General features: G+C 37.6%; 1 protein-coding gene and 1 pseudogene across 6 annotated transcripts; both read right to left on the bottom strand.

The window, feature by feature from the left end:
* Positions 1-3,519: 3,519 nt before the first annotated feature.
* Positions 3,520-5,539, bottom strand: LOC110724394 (annotated as a pseudogene).
* Positions 5,540-6,495: 956 nt separating this feature from the next.
* LOC110724393 (DNA excision repair protein ERCC-8-like) lies at positions 6,496-21,201 on the bottom strand. Of its 6 annotated transcripts, none has more exons than XM_021903816.1 (9): positions 20,614-21,056; positions 18,640-18,894; positions 18,402-18,561; positions 11,676-11,854; positions 10,940-11,132; positions 10,628-10,782; positions 10,455-10,544; positions 9,571-9,657; positions 6,496-6,758 (listed from the first exon to the last, which is right to left on the bottom strand). In XM_021903816.1, exons 1-9 carry the CDS (start codon positions 20,764-20,766, stop codon positions 6,699-6,701), a joined length of 1,332 nt encoding a protein of 443 aa, XP_021759508.1. In that variant the 5' UTR covers positions 20,767-21,056; the 3' UTR covers positions 6,496-6,698. The 6 variants fall into 6 exon arrangements, with proteins under 6 accessions (XP_021759508.1, XP_021759509.1, XP_021759504.1 ...); XM_021903817.1 differs by having other exon boundaries at positions 9,571-9,642; positions 20,614-21,048; XM_021903812.1 differs by having other exon boundaries at positions 6,667-7,065; positions 20,614-21,201.
* Between the last annotated feature and the right edge of the window lie 2,176 nt (positions 21,202-23,377).

Raw genomic sequence — 23,377 nt, 5'->3', positions numbered from 1 at the left:
AATTCAGAAATTTTGGACAAAATATACCCAGGCGGGAAAATGCCGAGTGAGGTCCTTAATCTAGGGGCAAAAAGAGGGAGAAAGCAGACGGTACCTTACTAAATCCGCACTCAGCCGGAAGGCAGATGTCAAGTTCTTGCGAAAACCGGATGCTCGAAAGTCTTGAAAGAAGCAGCCGGTATCAGAGCTTCTTCTCAGGAAATTTTTGAAAATTTTTGAAAATAAAAAGTGCGGAGGAAAGAGGCAGAAGGCGATCAGTCACCTTCTGCACGAAAATTTGAAATTCAAAAAAAAAAAAAAAAAAAAAGAGGGGGGAAGCAGACGAACCGTCACTTACCCCATGCACCCTACGTCTGTCACAGATGACACGTGAGTTTGCCACATCTCACCTGTGAGGGGCAGATGTTTAGGGTGAAAATACCCTAAGACACGTGGCCCAATAAAGGCTTGACACGTGTCAATCTTTCAACGGTCTGCAAAGGCCCAATCCCTTTGCGACACGTGTCCCTTATACCCTAATTGAGGTACAGTTCTCCCTTACTATAAATAGTAAGGGTAGACCTCATTTATGGAGAACACACATTAATTGCAACCACACAAAAAACAAACAAAGCCCAAACCTACTGAAACGCTCTCGAACCGAGAAGCTTTTATTGTTCTTATTCCACTTCGAAAAGATACTAACTTAATCTTCGGAGGCGGAACTCCCACCCCCATCCGGAGTCTCCGTTACTTGTGCAGGTACAGGCGTAAGAAGGAAGTCTGCTAGGAAATTGTAACTCTCCCGAAGGACATAAAATACCCCCAAACATGAACCATATGGAGTTAGTAATCTCATGGATTATGAATGGGGTGTAACCTTAACGGGTCAATCGTTGTTGCCTATCGTTGTCCCTTTACTATGGTTGCCCCTTATAATGATCTGTGAACGGTTTACAAGCTCCTTAAAAACTTGTTGGCAGCTCCTTACTTTAATTTTCCCTAATCGTATTATGTCAAACCCCACTTCCTATGATTGCCAAGCATATTCACACATGCTTAAGTAGGCGCACTTCCAATGACACCTAAAGCCATGTCACGGTGCCAGCGCCGTGGTGCGGCACAACCTACCATGGCACGACACCGAACAAGCAACAGTAGCTTCTTTCACACCATCCAATACCAAGCATCACTCGCACATCTTGCATAGCAGCTCCGGCCATGATGTGCACAAGGAGGGAAGCCCCTAAATGTAAAAATAGGTGGGTTCAACACCACCTTGTCTTGAGAGCGCAGCATGAGAGCACAAGGGACTTGTCTTGGAACATGCTTCTTCGCCTGAACTTTAGACTTCCAAATGACATAAGGTCGCGTTCCGAACAACAAAAACCTTAGAGGATCTTTTAAAATTAATCTCGAGCCCCGAACGAGACCTACAATAAAAGAAAGTAAAATAAGAAAGAAAGAAAAGACAAAAATAATCCTAAAACACAAGAAATCAAGAAATTAAGGAAACGGTGAAACTAAAGCACAAATGAACAAAATGAAGCCATTTTTTAGAAAGAAAATCAATAAAAGAGACGAAAATCAACCTAAAACACTAATAATTGAGTGTCATAAATGGCACTCGTCAAGCAACTAGTCAAGGTACTTGAAGATTGGTAACCTTCATGAATAATGTTCAAGGAAAAGAAGAATTTCAAAGTGTTGATAAAAGGAAACTTCAAGACCTGAAGAACATGAATATCTCTAGAATAAGATTTTAACTAAGTTAGTTTTCTTGTTGTAAGTAGGGGTGTCCATAATTTGGATTAAAACCAAAATCCTATCCAATCCAAACCGAATTATCAATCCGGATCGGATCCGAACTTTAAATCGGATCGGATTGAGATTTTTTTAAATTTGGATTTTCGGATTGGACCGGATTGACCCTAATTGGATCCAAATAAAACGAAAATCGAATTGTAAAATTAAGCTTGTATGGATTTCTTCGTTTTATGATTGGGCTTTTGAATTTTACTCCAAATACTTACTACTACATAAAATAATTAGGGAGACTTTGTATAAGAACTTGATGTTGAACTATTTATTTTAATCATAATTTTGAAGACTTGTATTGTTATTAAGGCTTTATTTTTATCAATGTATTTGGCGCTAAAAATTTAGGTACTTTAATTTGAATTTTCGGATTAGATCCAAATAACCGAATTTTAATTCGAATTGAATCAGATTGGATTAGGAGAGAAATTTGGATCGGAGAGGATTGAAAAATTGAAAACCGAATAACATTTCGGATTGGATTGATTTGGCCTAAATCCAAACCGAAAACCAAATGGACACCCCTAGTTGCAAGGCCTTTTCAGTTCACCTTAAAAAAAATAATATTCAGTAAAATTAATTTCGGTTCTGTAAAAATAATTCCAATTTAGCAAAAATCAATAACTCTAAAAAAGAAATATAATAGAGAATTAGTAAAAAAATAATTTAAGTTTAGTAAAATTAATTTCAGTTCAGTAAAAATAATTTAAGTTGAGCAAATATAATCAAAATGCAGTAAAAGTAATTTCAGTTCAACAAAAATAAGGTAGAGTGAACGGGGCCTAAGTGTGTACGAGTAGTTGCCTAGGTTAGCGAAATATTTCTTATTAAAGAGTAAGGTGTTGCAATCATGAACAAATATTAATATAATTACAAAAATGTCATGTTTATCAAACATTTCTGTTGATTAATTTACGATTTTGCTAATTGATAAATGAATTTTGTTTATCAATGAGATAAAGTGAGGCTCATGAACAACTATTGATATAATTACGAAAATGTCATGTTTACCAAACATTTCTGTTGATTAATTTACGATTTTGCTTATTGATAAATGAATTTTGTTTATCAATGAGTAAAGTGGGGCTCCCTCCATTGAAAGGCTACCCCGATGGTGATGGTGGTATTATTCATAGACATAGCGGAGAACTCCTTGAAGTATTTTATGTAAATTGTGGTATATGTACTTGCACAAAAGCCGAACTAGTAGCAATGTTAAGGGAGGTGCAGGTAGCGTGGCAATAAGGGCATAAGATGATGCAAGTTTCGATGGATTCGGAGATTGTAATGAGATTGTTGATGAAAATAATTCCTCCACATTCTCCATATATTCACATTATTCGCAAATGCAAAGTGATGCTTAAAACAAAGGAATGGGAAGTGACAATGGACATTGCTATAAGGAGGTTAATCAGGTGGCCGATTGGCTAGCTAATTAGGACATTCACCTTAAGCACAAGTTTGAGATTTAAGAGGCAACCTGAAGGATTTTCATGTCATTTTATTGGAGAATATAGAGGGGGTGTAGCTTGGCCGAGAATGGTGCCAATGACTGTCTTCGATTAAGCCCCCTGCTAGTAGGACTTAGATTTATTTGCTTTGTTGTTAGTTCTTGTTTTCTTTTCTTATTTTTCGTTTTGTTTCGCTGATGTTTTCCTCATGTTTTTCAAGGCTTGCCCCTCTTTTCACCATAAAAAAAAAAAAAAAAAAAAAAAAAAGCCCTTCACATTCAAAAGTTGATCATATTATGCATCATTTCAATATCTTACATTCAAATCCAATAACCAACAATTAGAAGAGCAATAATAGAGCAGTTACATAAGAACTAACCCATTATAATCAAGAAACTCAACAATACTAGAAAATGAAATAAAATATGTAAAAATAGGAAAAACAAAACATATATGTAGCAACATATTCCAAACCAATGAACAAATTTGAACTCAAAAGGAAGCATAATGCTTAGGAACAAAGGAAAACCAGCGAAATCCGCAGCTCCATTTTATGAGGAAGATTAGGGCACTTAGGCATCCAATGCCAAGTCCTCCTTGCAAACCTGTAATACAAAATCTCTGGCCAACTATAGCAACATATACAAATCATACCATTATGCCAAAAACAATATATATGTTCATAATCATGGTAGCAAACTGATACCAATTTCTTGTACATTAATTCAGGCAAACTTTCTACTTCAACCCAACTATTGCTATTGTTCTCAATATTACCATTTTGCCATTCCAATTCCCACAATTTTGAACACCTTGAAATTCCATTTCTACCCTCCCCACCAATCACATACAGCTTCTTCCCTCTTTTGCCTTGTTCAGTTTCATCAGCAATTACAAGCCTAGCAAAAGTAACTCATTTGTAGGCATTTTACCAAACAAATTCTTCAAATACCGTTCTCCAAATCGAATGAATTAATCGAAAAAGGGTAAGAAATGGTAAAATACAAACACCCATCACAGTAAACACCTTGTTGATGAATATTATCATTCAAAATCGGATCATAACCGTCAAAAATCCTCTATGATTGGGTCTTAGAGTCATAAAGAAAGACGGATTTCGACGAGTAAATGAAGATTTTGAAACAATACGGGAAGGAAACCAAAGTAACAAACTCAAATGAGAAGGGTAATTTGGGGAATCTAACAAGAATAGAAGAGCGAGACAAAAGATTAGAGACTAACAAAGTTGAGGATGTTGGTAGATGAAAACAGAGGAGGCCATTAGAAGCAGAGAGAAGATCTGAAGATGACGAACACGGGTTTAGCAATGAATGCGAAGCTGAGGATTCCCGCCAAGTGCCTGAAACAGAGTTGTAGAGTGGGAAATAGCAATTGAAATGAGGATGAGATAACAAAAGGTAGGAAGAGAAAGGTGAAGAAGAACAAGGGTAGTTTTTGGAAAGAAAATATGGGTTTAAAAAGATGGATTTGAAGCGTTTACAAGTTGATCTGAGATTGACGATCGATTTAATAGGGAGGAAACAGAGGATGTAATCTAGGAGTTCTTCTGGTAGTTTGCTCCATATTGAGGGATCCATTGATGAAAGAATTAAGATTTACGGCTCGTTTGGTAGATGGTAATCGAATGGTTCGGATGGTGATTTAAAGCTCATTTACATGTTATGGGGAATTTAGTAGTTTTCTGGGTTTCGGAGAGAAGATGGAGGAGGTTGCGAATTTGATAATAAAAAGTGGAAATTTTGAGATTTGTAATTGAAAGAGTTGAAATGCAAGTATGTTTGGTGATCTGTTTGAAAATTTAGTAAGAGTTGACTTTCTAGATGAATTATACAAGCAGGAGTAGGATATGGTGATGTATGAACATGTAAAATATATTCATCGTATTGAATACTGCAACTTTACTGCAGTGTGGTATACGAGAGAGATGTATTCATTTAATCATTGTATACCACACCGTGTACTTCATATATACATCATCTCAAGGGCAACGAGTGAACGTGCTACTACGCAAAGTTTGGCCTAATGATAAATAAGTCTTTTAAATGTGTGCTTGGAGGTTTAAATTGTGAGGGCAAGGACTGCATTACTTTTTCCGTTACTCTTGAAGCGCTTACACCTATAACTTTATAAGAGATTTTAGTTTAATAGGATAATTCATCTTGTCTTTAGAAAAATTTAGTAAAAGACGTAAGTGCAAAATAATGGAAGCGTAAACCTTAAAATTTGAGACAAAGTCCTTTATAAACATTGTGATTCTTTGAATTTATTTGCCCTATTACACATCTCTAAGTAAAATTTTAATCACTAATTTAAATTTCTACTTGACCTATCTTAAAAATTGTATAAACTCAAATAGAGCAAATAAAAAGGAACTAATGGAGTGTACTTTTTTGCCTTTGTAGAATCATATACTAATAATGTTGTTCCTTTTTTTATTTTTTTTTGGAATAAGAAGTGCATTAGTTATTGAGCTAATGATTTTGAGTTTCTAGAAATAAATTTCCTTCCACTCCGTAAGATTTTCTCATTTGCAATTAAGAGTCTCCAATCCCCATCTTTAACATCACTCCATTTTTTAATGCAATAGTTCGATCGCCAAGAAGTGTTATGAATTTAGGTTAGACATGTTAAAAAAATGTGTAAGTGAAGTTTAATGGTGAAACTAGTGTTTAGTCCGAGCAATGCCCAGGTCTTACGTTATATATTATTGTTTTATAGTTTTCATGTATTATACTTGTATAGATGAATTTGTCAAGCCTTTTTGTGTCCAAGATGTATGAGGTAATGGTTACATTGAATACTTATTGAGTTTATTCTTTGAGTATCTTAATTTTCTTTTAAATTGAACCCTATACTTTTCACTTATATACTTTTTTTTTACATATTTATAATGTAGTTGGTAATTAGTTTAGATGGTTAAATAGTCATATTTCTTATAACAAGTTGGGTGTTCGAATCTCCTTAATCTTATGTTTTTATATGGAGTAATGTTAATTAGTTTATTCAGTGACGTGGCGTAATAATTAAAATTGTTAAAGGTGACGTGGCGTCATTAGATGTTGGGAAGCTGATTAGCGTAATTAAAAAGAGCCTATGTGGCACATCCACGTTTTTAGGAACGCAAAATTATAGAAGATATATAATGGCGATTAACTATTTCAAATGTAAAAGTTGTGTGTAAGAGAATTAATTAAGGAAAAGGGATAGAGACATTACAATTTGCGAGTTACGGACCTCAAATAATTTTGTATTCCAATATTTACCATTTTCAGATCAGTAATGTAACAAGTAATTACAAAGCATTACACTTGGCCTTTAAGAAATATGATGCAGCATGTCCGTTTAACACACTTATATGCCATATCATGCATAGACCTAAAACAAATTAAACGGACTATCTAAACAAATAATACAACCAAATGGCCTTCTCTAATCACTCCAATTATCCTCATCTTTCGAGAGACCTTTTCCGTTCATGTTCCTGTTATCCTGCTCAATAACAATAAACAGTATTATTACTTCCCTAACATTTATGTCTGAATAGCAATCTAGAAAGGAAAGGGAAAGGGAGGACAGGGAGGGAGAGAGTGGGCTTCTATTTTCTTTCCTAATCTTTCTAATTTTGAAATGATCTGATTTATTAAAGAAGGAAAATAGATGATTCCCATTCCCTACCCTTCCGTCCTCCTACATGCTTATCTAAATAAGGGATGACAATCCCATCTTTTTCTCTTCTCTTCTTTTCGTTCCATTTCTCTCTATCCAAACATGGTGTATCTTTTGGCATTAGATTCTGCTTCAAGTACAAAGAATTCATAAAAATAATTTTAAAATTCAAATATCATGTGCCCCTGAGGTTGGGTTAGATTCTGCTTCAAGTACAAAAAATTCATAAAACATAGTTTTAAAATTCAGATAATATAGATTATACCATGTGCCCCTAAGGTGAGGCCACCCCAGTTTCCCAACATGAGAAACAAAATTTGTCTCCCAAGAGGTAAACTGCTATTTCAAGTAGCAGTTTATGGGAAACAAGAAGGGAACAATGTTGCCCATCATCTTGCTAGAGTTTTACCATTTGGAGTTGAGGAAGTGTGGGATAATCATTGTCCTCGGGAAGTTTCTTCTTATGTACTCTCATACGCTTTGTCCCTAGATTAATATATTTTGCTCGATGTGTTTCCCTCAAAAAGTAAAAAAAAATGCATTTATTAATGACTTTGCCATTTGAGAAACATAGTTTGTTTTTCATGTTAAGAAACTTGGAATATCTCCCCTGAGGTTGGAACACATAAGGTAGCTTTGTTTTGAATAAATGCACTATGTACTCCTAGGGCTTTTGAAATTCCCCACATAAACCAATATCTAGCAGGCATTTGACTTCTTGTAAGTAACAGCACCAACTCTTTTAACCCCCACGCCAACCCCCCTCCCTTCTCTCCTAGTTTTCCCGTCTCCCATCCCACCTAGTGTCTCGTCACATACCCACCAATCTCTCTTGATTTTAGTTTTACCCTCTATCCTGTTTAATTTCTTCAACAATATTGGAAAATATATTCAAATCATGTCACCAAATTTCCAATCAGACTACTGATTTTTTGCTTGGAAGCCCTTCAATAATTACTCAAATCCTATTTTCATAACAAACTTTATTGCTAACCTCATTTTCTCTCTTCAATTCTAGCCAACTCTCATGTTAAGATCAAGAACCAAAGGTATTAAAAAATAAAAATCAAGCAAGAAATTCAAGATCACGGACCAGAGGCACACTTGAACGACGAGATTGACAACCCCACCAACACCACCTCCGCCACAACCTTCCAAGAACCTTCAAATACGTACTCTTGTTCACCAGAAAACCCCTCTTATGTCACATAACACTAGCCGCTAACGGCCACAAACAATTGCAGCACAGTGACAGAAATTATGATTACCCATCACCAGTACTGCTACATGCTGGCATTGCCGCAAGAGGGGTTGGGTTGTGTAATTGTATTGAATCTGTTAAAAGTCTAAGAGGCCATTTGGTTGAGGGTAATTGAGAAAGGAAAATATAGTCATGGTCTCATAGATCAAATCTTCACCTTGGGAGTTTTGGCATCTCAACCCCATCACAATCTTCATCAACACAATTGACAACCCTGACAATACCTAACCACCGGAAACACCACAACATCATTGTTGCTTCCAAGCCTCATATCCAACAACACCAATTATGCAAACCACCGAAGCAGAGCATTTTCAACATTCGAAATCTGAAAGTCGCAATTGGTACCTCAACTCTATCAGGCTTAAATCTGGTTAAGGTTGCAGATATGAATCCTCTGACTGATTTCAACCATTAAAGAGTTATAAGTCAAAGTAAGATGGCGTCTCGCCAGAAGGAAGACAGTGGTGATAATGAGTGGGTCATGAACAATGGAGTTTTTGATGGCTTGGTTTGGTGTCAGATATGTGGCAGTGATCAGTTGGTGGTGGTGACGATTGTTTTTGGAAATAGAAGGTTAGGCTACATTGAGTTTGATGGGTGGTGGTTATGGCTTCTTTTTCTTATTAATTATTTGTTCTAGCAAACATTTGATGATGGAACAACAGCTTTTTCCCTTCTTCAACCAAACAAGATGGGTCATTGGAGGTGTTACCATTCAATTCCTTCCCTTTTTCTTTCTCATTACTTTCTTTTGTACACCTTCTAACCAAACAGTACCTTAACATTTAATTTAAATTTATGAATACCAAAAATGTGATTCCTCAGATAATTATATTGTACAGACAAGGAGAAATATCCGAGCACTTTCCCTCTTTGTTTACTAGAATTACTACTTTACATCTTCTTGGGAGAGGGGACGGGGGTAACAGGTGGGAAGGGTTGGTAGAGTGGTGGCAGTTGTTGTAGTGATGGCTGGATTTCAAACAAAAGGAATATACTGCATGGGAAGTTATGGAACGAGGCATTACTAAAGAAAAAGATTTGGGTGTGAAAGGGAATCAACGTGAGTTGGTGATTTAAAGTAACAGATTTAGATATATGCTAGCTTTGGGAGTACACGAGGTATTTTGTAAGTTCTTCATGATACATGGTGCATTTTACGAAATGAAGGAGTACCTTGTGTATATCTTAAAATCTTAACCTCTTTAGGGGTACATGCTAATTATCCTACCTTTATTAGATTATTCATTCATCTAAATAAATAAAAAACACATATTCTATTCTGCATACTGTAGCTAAATTATTCCAAACTGCTCAAGTAAAACAGCCAAATAATTACTAGAAATGAAAGAGATTATATCATAAAATTACCAAATTATCGGGACATAGTTCAGATGAAGACCAGACGAGAATCTGCCTATCGTTTCCACCTGTGTACAGCTCCTGGAAACAAAGAACCTATTTCCATCAGCCAGGCAATGGGAGCATGAATTAAAAAAATAAAAATAAAAATTTAAACCTCAATAATTTGACTATGTAATTAACAACCTAAAGAACACTGTTAAACTATCACCTATGTTAGAAAGTTAAATGCACAAAAATTTGACTATGTAATTATTGTTTTGTATCATCAATATTAGTTCCTATGAAATCCTTAAATATTTAACAATTGGTATGGTTCCTATTGCTATATATTTAAAGATTTTATAGGAACTAGTATCGATACAAAACAATAATTTAATGTTGGATTAATACTTTTAAAGCAGCCAACAGGTAATGTTGCATTAGAATTTTGAAATAACTGAGCATCATGAAACCCAAAATTAAATATTGCTAAAGGGGAAAAGTCATCTGAAGCATAGTGACCAGTTCCTAAATGTGCAACAACAACAACAACAACAACAACAATAATAATAATAATAATAATAATAATGATGAAAATTAAAAAAAAAAATAAATAAAAAAAAAAAACATTAAAAACATACAAGAACAATAAATAATTAGACAAATTGGTAGGTATTGTCATGCTAAGACAACTAATAGAAACAGGAGGCCAGTTATAGATTTTACAAAGTACAATTTTGGACATATTTTCTATCATACCAAAACGTCCTCAAGATTAAGTTGTTAGATATTTGACAGGCTGACAACACAGAGGCCTCAGTTATATTTATTCTCATAACCTAATTGCATTATAATGCAGAAGGGGTCATAACGGAGTCTTTCAGAAAATGACAATAAGAACAATAGCTAACCTGATCTTGTGCATTAAACCAGCAACTATTAACATTATCATAGTGGGCACGGAAAGTAAGAGATGTTTTGCCCGACCAAAGATCGAATGCCTGAAGCATAAAAATGGAAATCAGAAGACTGCCAGTTACATCCCCAATTGGAAGGTATATTAGATGTTAGACATAAACTTTACTTTCACAGATGTCATGCATGGAACAAACACGAGAGAAGAATCCTGAACCACAGCAAATTGTATCCCTTTGCTATTTTGCAAGCGACCAGTTTCAAAATTCACTAAAGTGTTGCATCCAGATTCAATATCCCACAATCTTAATCTAGAATCAGAACCTGAAATTTATAATGACATAAATATTTTACCTTTCGGAATAGAACATCACAGAAATCACCAGCTAATTTTACTAGAATCTACAAGACAGTTTTTGCAGTGCAACAAAGTTTATTGACAAGCCGTTGATCTTATTTTTCTGGACACAGAAAAAACTACCTGCACTGAGAAGGTACATGCCATCTTCGGTTGCCTTTAAGCCAGTGACAGCACCATAGTGTGCAGTTGCATGATTTTGACTTGACATCATCCCAAAATGGCGTCTTTGCTTTGAGTTTCCAGAAGAGACTTTCTTCTGCTCCCCTCTATTCTTTGCAGAAGAATTCTGCCCCATTGGCTTAGATATTGCTGCCTAGACAATAGCATTTAGAGTCCAAACGGTGGGTAAAACAATTATTATAGCACATAACTTAGATTTTACCATTAACAAAGATATATTGGTTTTAAAAATTAGATCCCTGGTGCTTTCCAGTAATACGTAAATTTAAGATGTACAAAAGCTGAACAAAATCCAGTTATTCCTACTTCAATACCGTAACAACAGTATTGATAGCCCTAATTCGCTAGCCTATGACATCTATCAATCAATCAAAGTCTTAATCCCAGAAGTGGGGTCGGTTACATGAATTAAAAGTGATTATTCCGTACAGTCATACACAAAAATCTTCCTAACTCCTTCCAACCAAACTGATAACTATCAAGTCTCAACATGCTTAATGCCATCCTTGGCACACCAATAAAAAACATAAAACAATCATCACCCAACTGTCTTCTAAACAATATCAAGCTCCTTGTATCTTGAGCAAAAGGAAGGGGAAAAAAAAAAGATAATTATCTACAACTCTAAAAGGCCAGTCAAATTAAAACTACTCTAATCAACAAGCAAGAATGAGACCTTTTCGGCAACTGAACGTTCCAACAATGGTTGCCGCCTGCCAAGTTGAGACTTGGCCTGATCTAAAACAAGAAAACACCCCGCACGTCTGATATCCCAGTAACGTATGGCACCATCACAGCCACCTGTCATTAAAATCCACTCACTTGATGTAGACCATTCAACTGCCATTACACCATCTGCGATTGCATTATGAACATTGTATATGAGATCTCTACATCTGATATAAATTAGTATAATTAGTCATGTGCTTTTGTGATATCGTGATGAACTGAATTGATGACAATAAACATTTTAATAAAGTCCAAAATATTGAAGACTAGACAGAATTATCTAGCATACTATGTCATGGCAGCATGCATAGCAATTATAGCATAATATTTAGTACAGAAATTATAAGATGGGTGCATCCTTTCACGTAGTTATTAACTCAGAAAAAACAGTACTATACATGGACTTTATTTTTTTTTAATAAACGGTAAGAAAAAGAGTTACAAGTTAGGATGCCTTCCACTTAAGGGTCAAACTAACACATCATCATACAATAATAGTAAATACAAAAAAATGTCAACAGTAGATGTTTTGGGGTTTTTTGTCCCTCCTGTATTTATAGGGTCATTGGTAAATGTGCCCCTACCTAGATCATCTTGACCGGGGGCTGCGCTATTTTGCGGCTTTTCTCGGGAATTGGGCCCTGAAGCCCGTCTTTTTCCCTGCTAATTGGGAGTGCCACGTGTTAGCTGGGATTGGTTCATTTTGAACCTCTCCTAAGGTGACACTGGTTGGGCCACGTGGCCTGGTTATTTTTACCCAAAACATTTGCCCCTCACAGAGGTGACGTGGCGTGCCACGTGATGCCTATGACAAGGCATTGGTGAACGATTTTAACTGTTCACCTCCTGCAGGGATACCCCTGATTTTTTACCCCTCTATAAATAGGGTTTTACCCCCCCCCCCTCCTTCCCCCTCATCTTTGACCCTTTTGAAAAGTCTAGAGAGAGAAAGAGAGAAGTTTTTAAAGAGAGAGACTCGGATAACCGCTGCACTTGCTATCACAAAAGTTTTCGTCTGCTATTTCTGTTTGACACAGCAGGTCACCATTTAAGACCTCTTTGTTCCAGCAATCTTCATCAAGGTAACCGTCTCTCCCCTTCTCAGCTCTTTTAAGCTTTTTACCGTTTGTGTATATTGTACTGAATAAATGGATTCACCAACTACACACATGGCACAGCCTAGGACAGTAGTCAGCCGGTCTCCAGGTACGGCTGAGCCTAAGACTGGGGGTGCCGTCTCTGGGTGTTTAGTCCACCCTTATTCTTCCCCAAATCCGACCATCTCTGTGTTTGTGCAGGACACTATGGCTCGCTTAGACAATGTGGACGACACTTTACCTAGATTATAGGTCAAACGGCGCATCTGACGCGTGAGTCCCTCCTCCGAGTGCACCCAACACTCCAAGTGATAGCATCTTGGAGGAGTCTGACTAGAGAGACGGCGAAGAGGCCGTTCAATCTAGCTCTGAGTCGAGTTCACTGCAGGCGGATACCAACAGTGAGAAAGACGAGGCGGCCCTAAAGACGGGCTTTAGGGCAGCCCTCTTGAGACCTATATGTCTACTAGGGATATGGCTGCCCTAAAGACGGGCTTTCAAGCCTTTGTAGATAGACGTCCCATAGGGGACGACTGGGAGATAATTGTGCCGCCTGCAGTGGCCCAGTCGCTTGGGAGGATGACATTGACCATACTGACAACTATTTCGGCTGTTATGAGGCGGCATTCAAAGCCGGCCTCCGATTCCCCCTCCATAAAGGAATAAAACCCATACTAAGGGGCTATGACTTAGGCGTACGGCAACCCACCCCAAATTCGTGGGTGAACATCCTTAGTTATACTGCCGCCTGTGAGCTACAAAACATAGAGCCCGGCTGAGAAGCGTTTGATCGCATGCATTACCTTAGCCGAGCCCCAGGTGGCTTTAGGGCGTGGTATACATTAACCACGCATCGGGAGTATTTGATGACGCTTGACAAGCCGTCAAAATGGAGCAACTGGAAGAGCACGTTCTATATGGTCTCCTCTAAAAGCAAACGTCAAAATCATTTACTCCGCCGGTATAACAAAAACCCAAAATCTATTGGGGAAGAAGTGCGCCCTGCCGCCTAAAGGGTTGGACCTAGATACTAGAGCCGGAGTTTTTTAAGACGACCACCATGCCTCTGGATGATGGCACACAAATAATCGTACCTAAAAATTGGGTACCCCATCCGAACTAGCTTAAGGGCGCAGTGTTTCCCTCCGACTGTGGCCTTAGTACCATGCCTCTGGATGATGGCACACAAATAATCGTACCTTATTTTAATGTCGCTTCTATTACTTTGTGTAATTTATTGGCAAGTTTGTCTAACCAACCAGTGTTTTCGTAGAAAAAGCTCTCACAATGGTCGATGCTGAGAAGACACTTGCCACGTGTGCAGCCTAGATCAGGAAAGCTGAGCTGGAGAAGAAAAAAGCCTAATTGGCGGCCAAAAACGATGAGGTAAGCTTCGCATAGCTTTATAATCTTGGGAGGACGACATATCACTAGCTATAACCCATGTGTTTCACTTTAAGGGTGGGAGCAAGAACATCCAAAAATCCATCACCAAAATGCTCAAACGGAAGCCTGAGGAGTCTACTAATGGCTTCCCCAAAGCTAGGAAAGCATAGCAAACCCAGATAGCATCTTCCTTATCGTCTAAGACCGACCCACTTCTGCAAGCAAGAGCCTTAAGGATCTTGCGTGAGCCTAGATGCGGTCGGCAAAGAGTCGGGCATCCCTATGGTGCCGAAGAGTGGCATGCCACTCAATGCTGCAACCGGTTCTGCAACGGCTGGGAGTGAGCAGACACGAGTCAAAACTCATTCTTCTCAATCGGGAGGTTCGCCTTGCAGCCGGTACTCTATAGGTGTCGATTATGCTGCTATCTCACAACCCCCTTCTTGTGGTGCAGATGCCTTCCCTAGGAGGCCGGACGTCCAGCAGTATTTATTTATTTATTTATTTCTTTTTTTTTTTTCAAGTGCTTATTTTTATCAGTATGCCAGCTAAGTTATCTTTTCGCCGATTGTGTTTTTCAGGTGGTTAGAGTAGACGAGCTCAAAACCCCGTTTAACAAAAAACAGGAGGAGGTAAGAGACGCCAATAAACGGGCGACTAAAGCCCTTAACTCTGCTCAATATCGATCTACCTTGATAATATTAAGTCTAAAGCAAGGGAGATGAAACAGGAGGAGATCATTAAGGAGCTGGCTACCTGGAGACGGCAACAAGAAGACATCTGATCTCGAGCTCGAGCTTAAAAAAATGCTCGGTCGGATCTTGGAGGCAATCGACAAAGAAAATACCGAGCTCTGATCAGACGTTGGCCGGCTCAAAGGACGAGATAACCAGAATGCGGAGCGAGTACAAAGCTGAGCTCGAGGCGGAGCAAGAGCGGCTAGTGGATGAGAATGAAATAGGTTTCGAGGAGCGCTTGAAGATAGCGTGGAACCCTAGGTCTGCCAAAGCCGGCTCCCTTTAACGAATGGGCCGGCATTGAGCCGTCTGAAGAGGGCGAGAGCGAGCTCAACGATCAGCAGGAGGACCAAGTGCCGGTTCACCCTAACCAAGTTCAACCAGGGCAAACAAGAGATGAGCTCCCCTCAGGCCATGACCAGTCGGTGTCCCCACCTCAACAGAATCAGCTAAGTTAAGTATTTTTCTTTTAGCCGTTTGTATTTCCGGCCTGCGAGCCGAGTATTTGAATGTATTTTCAACAATCTTTTTTTCCTCTCCCGGATGTGGATCCAGTATGACAATTTTCTCTCCCGACCTTTAGGTCGGGGGTTATTAATGAAGTAGCCGACTGAGTCGGTTTTGACAATTTTGACAATTTTGTCACTTGCAATTTTGCTATATATATGCTTCAATCTTGCCTAACTTGTTGATTCCATGCAGCAACTATTTGCCCCTAGGCGGCTGTATGGTTGGTTTCAAAAGTTTGATTGATTAGCTTAGGAACTTTTGATACTTTTAAGAGTATGACAAGTTCCTTAGTCAATCAATCACTACTGTGATTGCCCCAGACCAATTACGCAGCCGTCCAAGATTCGGGCGGTATAAATTTTAGCACCCAGACGGTGCTAAAGATTACATAGTTTTAAGCTAGGAAAAACATTTCAGGGTTTACTCTTCAAAGAGGGGCTGCTGTGGAAAAAAAGGGAAGATTGTTGTTGGCCCAGACATGAAGCTAAGGGAACAACTACTGCAATGGCAGCACTCCTCCTTGGAGGCAAGCCACTAGATCAAACGTTGAAAAGAATGTAGGGTTTATTCTACTTCTACGGGAGGGGAATGGCTAAGGAAGTCAGTCAGTTGATCAGAAAATGCAAAGTTTGCCGGGCTTCAAAGTATGACACCTCTACAATCCATGGACTTCATTTCTGGTTTACGTAAGTCCATGGTCCAGGATGTCATTTTTGTAGTTGTGGACAGACTGAGCAAATATGCTCATTTCATGGCATTGAAACACCCATTCTCTGCTGTTGAAGTTGCTCAATGCTACCTTAGGCCATGTCTTCAAACTTCATGGATGGCCTAGGAGCATAATGAGTGATAGGGATGCTATATTTCTTAGCCAATTTTGAAAGGGGTTGTTTTCCCTACATGGTAGGGAATTCCTCTTATCTTCTGCTTATCACCCTAAGCACCCTGAGACAGATGGCTGAATAGGTGCCTTGAGACTTACCTAAGGTGTGTTACAAGTGACTCTCCTAAAGAGTGGTGCAAGTATTTACCACTAGCTAAATGGTGGTATAATACACACTTCCATTCAGCCTCAGGTATGACCCCATATGAGGTGGTTTATGGACAGCCCCCTCCCATCCATTTGCCATACTTGCCAGGAGAGTCTCGGATTGAAGCTGTTGACAGGGGACTGCAGAGAAGAGAGAATATGCTAGCCATACTCAAGCAAAATCTGTCAAAAGCTCATAACAAAATGAGAGTTCAGGGCTGACAGAAAGAGGTCTGAGAGGTCCTTTTGTGTTGGTGAATGGGTTTGGCTGAAGCTACAGGGCTATAGACAACAGTCAGTGTCTACCAGAAGCAACAATAAGCTTGCTGCTAAATATTATGGGCCATTTCAGATCACAGCCAAAATTGGAAATGTGGCTTATAAACTCCTCTTGCCTGCACAATCAAAGATACATCCAATCTTTCATGTCTCTTTGCTCAAACCTTTTCAAGGTAATGCACCTGCTGTGGTTGTGCTACCTTGGGAAAACTCAGCTCCTGCTCCTATGACTCCCGCTGCCATTTTGGATACTAAGCTGGACGCAGATAATGTAGAACACCTCTTGGTGCATTGGAAGGACACCCCTGCTCATGAAGCTTCCTGGATGCCTAAAGCTGATTTTCAGGTTGCTTATCCTGCTTTTTTGCCAGGGGTCAAGTCCTTTAAAGGGGGAGGGTATGTTACAGGACATATTCTGATATTTCTATTTTTGGTAATTTTGGTAATCAAAAAGGGTTATTTTGTACTTTTCTTCAACTTTATTAGTAGGGAATAAAAGTTGTTATGAAAAGAATCTAAGTTGTTAATTAGTTGTTGGATTTGATGAGTTGTTGCCACGGTTGTACTTAAGGGCTGTGAGGTGCATGCATAATGCAAGAAATGAAATAACAAATTCCCTCTCTCTCTCTCTCTCTCTCTCTCTCTCTCTCTCTCTCTCTCTCTCTTTTATTCTTCTTCTTCTTCTCTACATTGTTCTGGATTTTCATTATTATGCTATTAGCTTGCAAATACAGTAGCTAATATCAGCCATTGCATTGCTACGCTAACACCCTACCTAGGTCATCTTGACCTAGATTTGGGGGGTTGCGCCGTTTTGCGGCTTTTCTCGGGAATTGGGCCCTGAAGGATTTCCATGCTAATTGGGAGTGCCACATGTCAGCTGGGGATTGATTCATTTTGAACCTTTCCTAAGGTGACACGCTGGTTGGGCCATGTGGCCAGGGTATATTTACCCAAAACAATAGACACACATACACAGACATAAGCATCACCAAGCAATAATTAATAGCTCTATTTGTATGGCAATCTAATCTAAGTGACTAAATAATATACTTTTTCTAACCCCCAAATTGGAAATAGATCATCATGAAAAACCCAACAATTTATTAAAAACTCCCAAAAATGAGAATTATAAATTTGCAATAGACTGGGCAAAAAGCATCTGTAAACATTGCTACCAAACCCAAATCCCCTCCCCCCCCCCAAACACAGACACACACACACACACACACAAATTATACTATCTCCGTTAACAGTTATTTGCAACGATTTGACATAAAGTAGAGAGGAAAAATGTCCCATCGTTGCAAATAACTGTTAACGGAGGTAGTATATTGTAATGCATGAAATGCTTTTTTCAATGAATTCCAAACCCCAGTCCATCAAACTATATAAGCCATCATTACACTTGGGCCTGATTCCTCACAATCAACAAAAATAAATGGCCTTTGTCTATTTAGGATCAGAAAATGCCAAAGTTATCTTTAAGATAACAATAAAAAATCTCCTCTATATCTCAACCCTACCACAAATTTATGGAATAAATATGCTCAATATTTGACCTTTCTATTTATAAACATATTATGCTCAATAATGTCATACAAATACTTATAATCTTTTAATTAACGATATACCACGATGGCCAGACAATGTATGAGCAAATGCCCCTGAAGCAATATCACAAAGACGAACTTGAACATCTTCAGTTCCAGACGCTATTAGCATATGGGAGGTTGCAATAGGACTCATAGCAGTCTTGTAAACTTTTCCAGGCATCTTAAAATTCATAACTACCTATCAAACAGCAGTCTAAATTAGTAGCAATTGACTACTTAAGAGCACATGGAAAGCAAGTATACACTGGAATAGTACCTGTGTGGTGTTTGTATCCCAAACATTGATGTGATGATCATAGGAACCAGTGATGAATAGCCCGGTATCAATTGGATACCATGTGGCTGAGGATACAGCATACTTATGTCCTTGTTGGTGCTCTTTATCAATAACAAACAGGCTCTTGTGCCTCGCAACGGAGCCTCCAACCTCAAATGCACGTTGAACATCAAAGACAGCAGCAGATGCATCTGAAGCAGCAGAAAGCAAATATCTCCCCTCTGTTAAATCAACCTGGTTTTCTATCAAAAAAATGTGACAAGAAGATCTCTCAATAAGATAAATTCTATATCAAAACAATAAGTTTCCTTGTGTGAAAAAAAGAAAATGTACACGTCCACATCATAATCATTGTTCAAGTTACCATTTTGTTTCTTTTTTTTTTTTTCTAATTTTGCTTTAACTAGGCATTTTTCATTATGTATTCTTTTTAGTGTCTAGGGAGGTTAGGACTTAGGACTTTAGGAGTGAGTTAAGCCAATGCATACAAATACATAGACCGTGCTTCCCTGAATTAAGAAAGGTGCCCACCCTTTCCCCTTAGCTCTTATTATACTACCTCCGTTTCAATTTATTTACAAGAAAGGTTTTCTTTCCTTTCTTACTTGTCATTTCTTTCTATTTCTCCCCTCATCACATGAAACTTTACTTCTCTCTCTCACTCTTTATTTACCACTCAAAAACAAATTTTACCTAAATGTTGGTGAATGTCACATCGTTGAAAATAAATTGAAATGGAGGTAGAATAACAAGTAAAAAAAGAATGATATATACAAAAGTAGAGAGGATCAAAGAAAGGGGAACCCATTTGAGAGAAGCTAATGTCAACTAATTGAAGAAAATAAAACTACTTTAAAGCATCATCATTTGACATGAAAGAGTGATTACGGAAGCCTCCAGCTGTTAGATAATTATTATTTACTTCAAAAAAATTAAATAGTGGTAGGTAATTTTATTAAGTATAAATGTATAATCCACATCAAAAAGATAAGATTTTGAGCAAGATCCCACTCGTGGAAATGCAAGATTCCATAGCGATAGATTAACCTTGGAAATGACAATTGTCTCTCTATTAATTTAACAAGGTGCTCTTCTAAACTATATAAATCAATTTAGTGCACTATTATGTTATATCTGAAAAGTCGACTAGAACAAACACTGCATAAAAAGGTAGAACACAATTACATAATTTTATACCTTTTCATTTTCTGGAATATTGGCTAGTAAGTGTAGTAACTAAAACACTACAGCAGCTACACCACTCTAACTCCAAGTCTCCAAGAAAATGGAATGCAATAAAAGACTACTATTATGGAACAGCGACCAGAACACGTTTTCCAGAAGTAAAGGTCACAAATGACATCAAGGTAATGGCCAATTAAAACACAGCAAATAACTTATGAAGTACTTCTTCAAAATTTCAGATTAGTGACATAACATGTAAAGGTAGGATAAACAAACGAGAGGTATTCGAAAATTAAGCACAGGCAATGCCTGTCTTATTGCAACAGCTTTAAGTAACAGCATGACAAACTACAATGTAAAATTTGTTATATAATATACTCTCTACTTTCAAATATTCAGCAAAAACGATGAACAATGATAAGATAGACAATTCATTCTGAACTTTCCAGAGCTTATGAAATTGTTTTACAACATAGCATAATTCAGTTTTAATAATTAACATCCTTATAATCAAAAAATAATAAATAATGATCACCTTTCATATAGAAATACTCAAATTGAATACCATGAATTGCATTAGCAAAACCCTAAAACCCAAAAACTAATCACCCGAATAATTCAACAAGCAAAATTAAAATTTATTTTAACAAAACTACTTCTAATGATAAGCAATAAAGAAGGTTTATTACAGCAATTTACAATCCAAATTAAGAAAAAAAAAAAAAAAAAAAAACAATGGAAAAAGATTTAAGGGAGAAAGAGAGGGACCTGGAGAGAATTGACGGCGCCACGATGAGGAGAAACGAACTCTTTGAAGTTAGAAAGATGGAGAGAAGAAATGCGACGGGATCGAAGGCGACGGGAGAAAGAATTTGGGCGTAATTTACCATCTTCTCTGCTCGTAATATCTTTCCACAACATTCTCGGCGCATCTTCCACCTTTATTTTGCGCCTGATTTCTTACCAATCAATCTCTTTCTTTCGTTTTTTTGATTCAATTCAATTGCTTATTCTGGATTTCAGTTCGTTTTGGTACTAAATTATACTATGAGTAGTGAGTGGATTAGAGAATTAGAGAATGGAAATGTTGTTTGACAAGTTAGAGATGGATTGAGAAGTTTTTGATTTAAGGAAATTCCACGGTAACTCCTAGTTTTTGCTACTTATCTTTGGTAGCCCCTATTTTTATTATTTCATAAAATGACCCTAATTACATATTTATTCTCTATTATGACATTAATAAGAGTAAAATTCATGTTATTCCATTGTTTAGGTTAACCATAGTTAACTTTCAGATTTCCCACTCAAAGAAAGAAATAATTCCTTCCAAAAGTCAACCCCTTTAGAAAATGATATTCATCCCCTTATTTCTTGGTATGAGAACAAACCATATCATCCCTACTTCAAGTGCAAATTCTATGGGTTTATTTGCTTGTGATCCTATACATAACATCCTGGAAAATTTAAATGAAGGTGCTTTTGAAAGGGTCTTTGTTCTTTTAGAGAAAAATGTAATTACAGTTCCCTACAGAAATATAACAAAAAAAATACTACATTTGAGTATTGAATCTAAAAGTTATTGTTTTCAAAATATAAAATGTTGACAAGTATCACAACACATCCACGGAAAAAAAGATCCAAATTCAACACATCAAAAAATAATTTTTTGAAATTAGTTAAACAAACTGGACTAACAAGTGCCCTATACCATAGGTTGTGATGAAAATCTGGCATAAGGGGCTTTCTTTTTCTTTTGAATAGGCTGAGATGATGAAACCATAGGTTGCTTCTCCTTATTTTTGATACCACAAGCTTCCTTTGTAGTGATTCCTCCTTTGCATGTTAAGGCATTGTGCCCTTAGCAATTTTACTTACTACATTTAACCGTCTTACTTCTCTTTCCTTTTCTTTCTTCCTCATCATCTCTTTTTCGTTCTCTGTATGGTCTACCAACTCCCCTCTTCATACTCGGTGGCTGAATTTTGGGCATGTCAGACTCTGGCCATTGTTCTTGGTCTGGTATTGCCTTAATTCCAGATGCATATGTTGCTTTATACCTCTTGACAGTGTACTAGTCATCCACAAAGTCATGTGGATTAAGCCTAGCTTGAATTATTGCCCAGATTCCATGCTTACATGATATCCCAAACAAATTGCCATCTACCACACAAACAAGTGCGGTCTTTCAAACTTACTAGAACTGACTTCCCATCTAAAATTTCATACCCATTATCACATTGAAGAGCTTTACAAGTTCTTGATTCATGGGTTAGTGTTTGTATCCTCTTGATGATATTAGGACAAATATCATCATCATTCCATTCCTTACATAAATCTCTCCTTGCAACCATTCTTACCATTGTAGTCCTTCTAATACCTATGCAATAATATAAATCAATGATTAATATTCGGGAACACCAACTAGGTGAATTAAATAAGAGAAGATATTACCTTCTAATAGTGTGAGCATTGGCCTACATCTATCTATTCCAAGTGGTGCATTGAAACTCTCAACAAAATTTGACTTGTTAACATCACTCCTTATAGATTCATCAAACATGCGCTTAGTCCACCTTGATTGAGCTCCCAATTTGATAACCAAATGAGTGTGTTGGGTTAACCTTTTGAAGCTGCTCCATTGCCTTTTTGAATGTGAAAGAAGAGTATGCATCACAAGCTTTCTAAAAAAGACTTAACATTAGAGGACCCGGAAATGCCTTCTTCCAGTTTGAGCATAAGTGCTTACATCAATACCTCCTCCCAACTTTTGGCCGTAGCTCGGTTAAGGCTGAATCAATCCCCTAATAAGTAACAACAAAAAACAAAGTTAAGTTTTGAATAAACATAAGCAACTATTGGCTAAGTACTGTAAAAAAAATATGCATTGTACCTTTTGTCTATCTAAGATAATGCACCACTGATCTCCTCTCCCACTATCTTTGAGCAAATTCTTTAGATGCCAGATAAAGAATTTCCAATTTTCTATATCCTCTACGGAGACAAGAGCCTAAGAAAATGGAAATAGTTCATTGTTTGCATTAAGGGCTATAACAGATAGTAGAATCCCTCCATAACTACCCTTCAAATAGGCTCCATCCACTCCAATCAGGCTTCTGCACCCCCCAAACAGACCATCTATCACTCCCTTAGATGATATGAAGATGCTTAGAAATGATAGTGGTCTTTCAAGATTATCTACATTTGTCCATGCACAAAATGCAGATGAACCAGGGTTTGTTGCTGTAATCATTTCACAATAAGTAGGCAAATAAATATATGAAACATCATGACCACCATTAATCTCAATCGATGTCATGGTCCTTGTCTTGTATAGTGTGCTAGTTGCCATCTGCACCCCATATCTCTTCCAAAGAAGCTCATTTAATGACTTTGATAGGATGCCATTATTAGCTCTTAGATCCTCCATTAGAACTCTAGCTGCCCACTTAGTGGTGACCATTGAATTCTTCACTTCTAACCCAATGCATGTGTGCTCCATGTTTTTTATGGACTTTATGGCCCAAGTGATACC

This window comes from Chenopodium quinoa, unplaced genomic scaffold (assembly GCF_001683475.1).
Source record: "Chenopodium quinoa cultivar QQ74 unplaced genomic scaffold, ASM168347v1, whole genome shotgun sequence".
Lineage (NCBI taxonomy): Eukaryota > Viridiplantae > Streptophyta > Magnoliopsida > Caryophyllales > Amaranthaceae > Chenopodium > Chenopodium quinoa.
The sequence above is the reverse complement of the archived record's forward strand: the minus strand, read 5'-3'. Positions and strand labels throughout refer to the sequence as shown.